The sequence below is a fragment of the Coffea eugenioides genome, chromosome 2 (assembly GCF_003713205.1).
Source record: "Coffea eugenioides isolate CCC68of chromosome 2, Ceug_1.0, whole genome shotgun sequence".
Lineage (NCBI taxonomy): Eukaryota > Viridiplantae > Streptophyta > Magnoliopsida > Gentianales > Rubiaceae > Coffea > Coffea eugenioides.
In genome coordinates, this window is record NC_040036.1 from 37,884,376 (window position 1) to 37,891,001 (window position 6,626).

The window sequence follows — 6,626 nt, forward strand, 5'->3', positions numbered from 1 at the left end:
TAAGACATATGCCAAGAGATGGAGAAAGATAGCTGCGAAGGTGGAGCCACCGATGACTGAGGATGAAATTATTCGCACATTCATAAAGGCGCATGATCCTCCATATTTCGAAGAAATTTTCCGTATGACGGGTTGTTCTTTTGCTGCAATTGTGAATAAATTGGAAGAGTTTGACGACTTTGTGAGAGCCGGGAAGATTGTCAATGTCTCTGCCCTGAAGTCTCAGTTGGATGCTTTACAAGGGCAGGGAAGCAATGTGAAAAAGCCGCCGTTTAAAAAGAAAGAGGGGGATGCAACATTTATTTGGAACCAAAACCCTTCACCCAGACCCCGATACCAACACAGCCCAACCTACCAACCCCATTACCCTTACTACTCAAACCCGTATCCTGTATATACCACCAACATCCACCACCCTCGACCTCGCCCAAGCTATCCAAACCCACCTTCAGCCCCTTTTCAAATTTCCCAACCAAATCCACCTCAAAACCGACCTCGCCTTCCATATAACCCAAGATTTCCTCCACCAAATAGACCTGTTTACAACCATCCTCAACCTCCTGAACCTTACAACCGACCCCCTAGCCGTACATTTACCAATTTAGGCAGGCCTCTGGACCAATTGTACGACCAGTTGAAGGCCGCCGGGAAAATTGGTACAGTACCCCCTCCTACCTACCCATATGGTATGCCCGCGTGGTATAATCCACAAGCTGTCTGTGCTTATCATTCTGGGGCCCCCGGACATGCCACCTTTGATTGCAAAGCGCTTAAGCATAAAATCCAAGATATGGTTGAAGCCGGGGAGATTGTAATCCGGAAAAGGGAGGCGCAAGGGCCGAACGTAAATAGGAACCCTTTACCGGAACATGCCAATATCATTGGGGTTATTCTGGATGATACGGAGTATGTGGAACCGGTCAAAGAATTGACAAGGGAAGCTGAAGTGTTTGGGGTCACAGACCAACCTTTTGTCATAGAACTGCCATTTGAAGAGGACGAAAAGCCCTTTGTTTTGGATCTCACGCCAGCGGAGAGTGAGGCTTTGGAGCCAGTAATTATTGAATTCCCGAAGCAGGAGCCTGTCCTGAGCCTGCAACAAGTACCATGGAATTATGATGAACCTACTGTACAGATTGGGGAAAGGTCAATTGCAAAGAAGGAAGTATCAGTGGTCACAAGATCGGGGAAAATTGCAAGCCCGTTTGAAGCAACCATTCCGATTCAAGCAAATAATTCCGAGCCACCCGCCAAACCAACAATCACTGAGAAGGAAGCCTTGGATTTTCTTAAAAGGTTCCAGAGAAGTGAATACAATGTGATTGAGAAGCTAAGCAAGTCACCTGCCCAGATATCCATGTTGGATTTACTTTTTTCTTCAGATGTGCATAGGGATGCGTTGATCGAGGTATTGACTAAAGCTCAAATCCCTAGGGACATTTCTGTTGATAATTTTTCGCACGTGGTTGGGAGTGTGTTATTCACCAAGCAAATTACTTTTTCTGGCGAGGAATTGCCGGCGGAAGGCATTGGACATAACAAGGCCCTGTATATAGTTGTTAGGTGCAATGGAAAAATGCTGCCGAAGGTGTTGATTGACAATGGATCTGCGCTTAATATCTGTCCTTGGAGCACCTTGGAGAAGCTGGGATTGCAAGACATCGAGCTGAGGCCTTCAGGGACCGTAGTTCGAGGTTTTGATGGAGCACAAAGAGAGCCAATAGGAGAAGTGGATTTAGTAATTGAAATGGGACCCGCCCAGTTTCAAATAACCTGCCAAGTCATGCACTTCCCTAGTGTTTACAACGTTTTGCTTGGCAGGCCATGGATTCACAAGTCTGGGGCGGTGCCTTCTTCATTACATCAGTTGTTGAAATTTGTAGTAAATGACAAGCTGATAACTATATTTGCCGAAGAGGATTGCCTTGTAATCACCGATTCCGAGTCCAAAGAAGAGGGTAGCCGAAGCTCCACAATGACCCCTCATAGCACATCTGATATTGTCTCCGTCAGTTGGATAACAAAGGAGGAGCAAGCTATATCAAGGGCCAGTGTCATGATGGCTAAAGAAATGATCCGTGGAGGCTATGAATTTGACAAAGGGCTGGGACGAGATCTGCAAGGAATTTTGAAGCCAGTGGAGATTGTGGAGAAAAATGATTCGTTTGGTTTGGGTTTCCGACCAACTGCTAAGGATATCAGAGAAATGAAGGAGCGCAAGAAAGCGGAGAAAGAAGGAAGGCAAAGGGCTCTTGACATTCCACCCCTGCATTATACTTTCCCACGACCAGTCGAGGTGATCATGTCAGAAATCAACCCAGTTGACGAAATTGAAGCTAGTTTGGCCCAATTGTTCGTTGGGGCAACATTTGAAGATAGTGTTCCAGGCGAAGCTGAATTTCCTGACATCCCCGAAGGATCAATTCCCAATTGGACAGCCGAGTTCCTGCCCGTTCGGAAGGAGTTTCGGTAAACTGAAAGGGGTTTATCATTCATGTGAATTCGTGAAAAGTTGCATCTGTAAATAGGCAATGAAAACAATTTTCCTTTTAACTAACGTTTATGCATGTAAATATTGTTAAGTTTTCGTTTCAATTTGCTTTCAATCAAAGGTCTTTATGAAAATGCACAAGTTGTTCTTGTCATTGTTGTGTTGTTTATTTGCTTGTTTATATTCATATTGCTTGATCCATTTGTTTGTTGTATGCTTATTTACTTATTATCCCACATTCGTTAATTCTTTCAGATGGCCAAAAATAAAATTATTTGACCCTTTGGATATCACAATTCTGGAATTCGATAACGGCAATCTCTATATCACTCATGACTTGGAGGTCTATGAATCCGAACTCCAAAGCGAGAGTGATAATGAGGAGGTATTCGATTCTTTTGCAAAGGACCTTGAACAATATGAGGAAAAACCAAAACCGAACCTGGAGGAAACAGAAAAGGTTAACATTGGCACTGAGGATGAGGTTAAGGAGGTGCAAATTAGTATTCATTTGAATGAAAGGCAGAAAAAGGAGATGCTTGAATTTTTGACTATGTTCCAGGATGTATTTGCGTGGTCCTATGATGATATGACTGGCATTTCAACTGATGTGGTGGTGCATAGGTTACCCACAGACCCTTCTTTTCCACCCGTAAAGCAAAAACCCAGAAAATTCAAACCAGATATAAGCCTCAAAATAAAAGAGCAAATTGAAAAACAACTCAAAACCAACATTATCATTGTTTCCCATTACCCAATTTGGCTTTCAAATCCTGTCCCTGTTCCAAAAAAGAGTGGAGAGGTAAGAGTTTGTATTGACTATAGAGACCTCAATAAAGCCAGTCCTAAAGATGACTTCCCTCTACCAAACATTCACATTCTCTTAGACAATACGGCCGGACATGAGATTGAAACCTTTTGCGATTGTTTTGCTGGCTACCACCAAATTTTGATGGCAGAAGAGGATAGGGAGAAAACGGCTTTCATTACCCCTTGGGGTACCTTTTGCTACCGAGTCATGCCTTTCGGTTTAAAGAATGCTGGAGCAACATATCAGAGGACCATGACAACCCTATTTCATGATATGATCCACCGGGAGATGGAGGTCTACGTGGATGATATTATAATCAAGTCCAAAAGGGCAGAGGACCACTTGGTTGATCTGAAGAAATTATTCGAGAGGTTACGGAAGTACAATTTGAAGCTAAATCCTGCAAAATGCGCCTTCGGAGCACCTGCGGGTAAGCTGTTGGGATTCATTGTTAGCAAGAAGGGCATAGAAATAGATTCGGCGAAAATCAAAGCAATTCGAGATATGCCAGTGCCGAAAACTCAGAAGGACGTGAAAAGCTTCTTAGGGAAGATCAATTTCATTGGGAGGTTCATCGGCCAGCTAACTGCCACATGCGAGCCGTTGTTCAAATTATTGAGAAAGAATGTGCCGTTGTATTGGAATGAGGAGTGTCAACAGGCTTTTGACAAGATTAAAGATTATTTGTTGCATCCACCAGTTTTAGTGCCGCCCAAACCGGGCCGACCTTTGATTATGTATTTATCTGTACTCGATGGAGCAGTAGGGTGTGTTCTGGGTCAGCACGATGAATCCGGAAGGAAAGAACAAGCCATTTACTATCTAAGCAAGAAGTTCACGCAGTACGAGGCTAATTATTCATTCATTGAGAAAAGCTGCTGTGCGTTGGCCTGGGCAACCCAGAAGTTGAGACACTATCTATTGAGTCATACCACGTATCTTATTTCCCGGTCTGATCCTTTGAAGTATCTTTTGGAGAAGCCGATGCTGACTGGGCGTTTGGCGAAGTGGCAAATAATTCTCTCAGAATTCGATATTGTTTTCACCTCACAAAAGGCGGTCAAGGGGCAAGTTATAGCTGATCATTTGGCGGAAAATCCAAGGGATGATGATTATCAACCACTCCGTACTTATTTCCCCGACGAAAGGGTCCTATTTGTAAGCGCTGCAGATGATATAAGTGAACAAAGTCCTGAATGGAGGCTTTTCTTCGATGGAGCTTCGAATTCTCTCGGAGTTGGAATTGGAGCTGTTTTGGTGTCACCCGAAGGGAAGCACTACCCTGCCGCTGCCAAGTTGCAATTCGCTTGCACGAATAATATGGCTGAATATGAAGCCTGCATTTTTGGTCTCAAAATGGCTTTGGAAATGGAAATCAAGGAGTTGATAGCTTTTAGTGATTCAGATTTGCTTGTGAACCAAACTTTGAAGCAGTGGATAACCAAAGATTCAAAAATTCTACCCTACCATTGTAGTCTGCTCACTCTGGCCAAGCAGTTTCAAAATTTGGAGTTCAGACATCTCCCGCGAGCCCGAAATGCATTTGCTGATGCTTTGGCCACTTTAGCTTCCATGATCCAGTATCCAGATGAATTAAAGATCGAACCAATCCAAGTTCAACTTCAAGACAAGCCTGCCCACTGCTGGGTTGCAAATGAGTCTTTTGACAATGTTCCTTGGTATAGTGATCTTAAGGAGTTTCTTAAAACTGGGTTTTACCCTCTGCATGCTGGTACAAAAGACAAGAATTTTCTGCGTAGAATGGCTTCCAAATTCTTCTTAAATGGAGAAGTGTTATACAAAAGAACCTCAGATTTGAACCTTTTAAGGTGCATTGATGAAGATGAAGCTCAATATATGATGAAAGAAGTGCATAGTGGCGTTTGTGGACCTCACATGAATGGCCATTTGCTAGCAAAGAAAATCATGAGAACCGGATACTTCTGGCTTACTATGGAGCATGATTGTATAGATTTTGTCCGGAGATGTATAAAATGCCAAATGCACGGTGATATTATACGCGCTCCGCCCACTGAGTTGCATAGCATGACCGCCCCGTGGCCCTGTTCAATGTGGGGTATGGACGTGATTGGTACAATCGATCCTCCCGCTTCAAATGGACATCGATTTATATTGGTGGCGATCGAGTACTTTACCAAGTGGGTTGAAGCGGAGTCATTCAAACATGTCACGAAGAAGGTAGTGGCCAATTTCCTGAGAGATCACATCATCTGTCGTTTCGGAGTACCCGAAACGCTTATCACGGACAATGCCAAGAATCTGAACAATGACATGGTAGATGGACTATGTGAGCAGTTCAAAATCAAACACCGCAATTCTGCCATTTATAGGCCTCAGATGAATGGAGCTGTAGAAGCCGCAAATAAGAATTTGAAGAAGATTATCCGCAAAATGACAGAAAAGCATCGCGATTGGCATGAAAAGTTGCCTTATGCATTAATGGCGTATCGGACTTCTATCCGGACATCAACTGGGGCAACGCCGTATTCACTCATGTATGGAATGGAAGCTGTGTTACCAGCTGAGGTTGAAATTCCGTCGCTACGGATCCTTACGGAAGCTAAATTAGAGGAGGCCGATTGGATCAAGCAGCGTCATGAGCAATTGACTTTGATAGATGAAAAACGATTCAATGCTATCTGTCATGGTCAGTGCTATCAAAAACGTGTGGCCCGAGCTTACAACAAAAAAGTCCATCGGCGGGCATTTGAAGAAGGTGATAAGGTACTGAAGCGAATTTTGTCAATGCAAGATGAAGCTAAAGGCAAGTTCGCTCCAAATTGGCAAGGGCCGTTCATTATCCAAAAGGTATTACCTGGCGGAGCTCTTATTTTGGCGGAAATGGATGGACGGGTTTTCCCTCAACCCATCAACTCAGATATGTGCAAAAAGTTTTTCATTTGATCATGCAAATTTTCTTTAGAAATTCATGCAAATGGCGAAATGCAAGTCAGGCCATCTTCTTTTACACTAAAAAACATTTTATCTCTACTTGTCCCCTTTGAGCCATCAGAATTGACAAATCTCGTTTGATAACCCTTGAGAATTGCAAACCCCACACTGGGGCAAATTTGTTTCGAAAAAAAAAAAACCTACACTGGGGCAAATTTAGTTTTCAAAGAAAAATGCAAAAAGTGAGGAAAATACAATGAAAAATGCAAAGAGAGAAAATCTGATCAAACTGGGGCAAATTTTCCTCAGTTTCGGAGTTGTTCTCAAAAGGGTGCAATCTCAAGTTATTTCACCCCTCGTATCAAATCTGCTTTCAAGCCTCAACCTTTCTTGAAAAACACCCCACCTGAC

The 6,626-nt window shown here is 43.3% G+C and overlaps 1 protein-coding gene across 1 annotated transcript; it reads left to right on the forward strand.

Annotated features, from left to right (window-relative positions):
- Positions 1-790: 790 nt before the first annotated feature.
- On the forward strand, positions 791-6,215 carry LOC113759663 (the record flags this gene model as incomplete). Its single annotated transcript, XM_027302238.1, has 3 exons — positions 791-1,738; positions 2,907-4,763; positions 4,884-6,215. Coding segments are annotated over exons 1-3 (4,137 nt in total), but the record flags the coding sequence as incomplete, so codon positions are not given.
- Between the last annotated feature and the right edge of the window lie 411 nt (positions 6,216-6,626).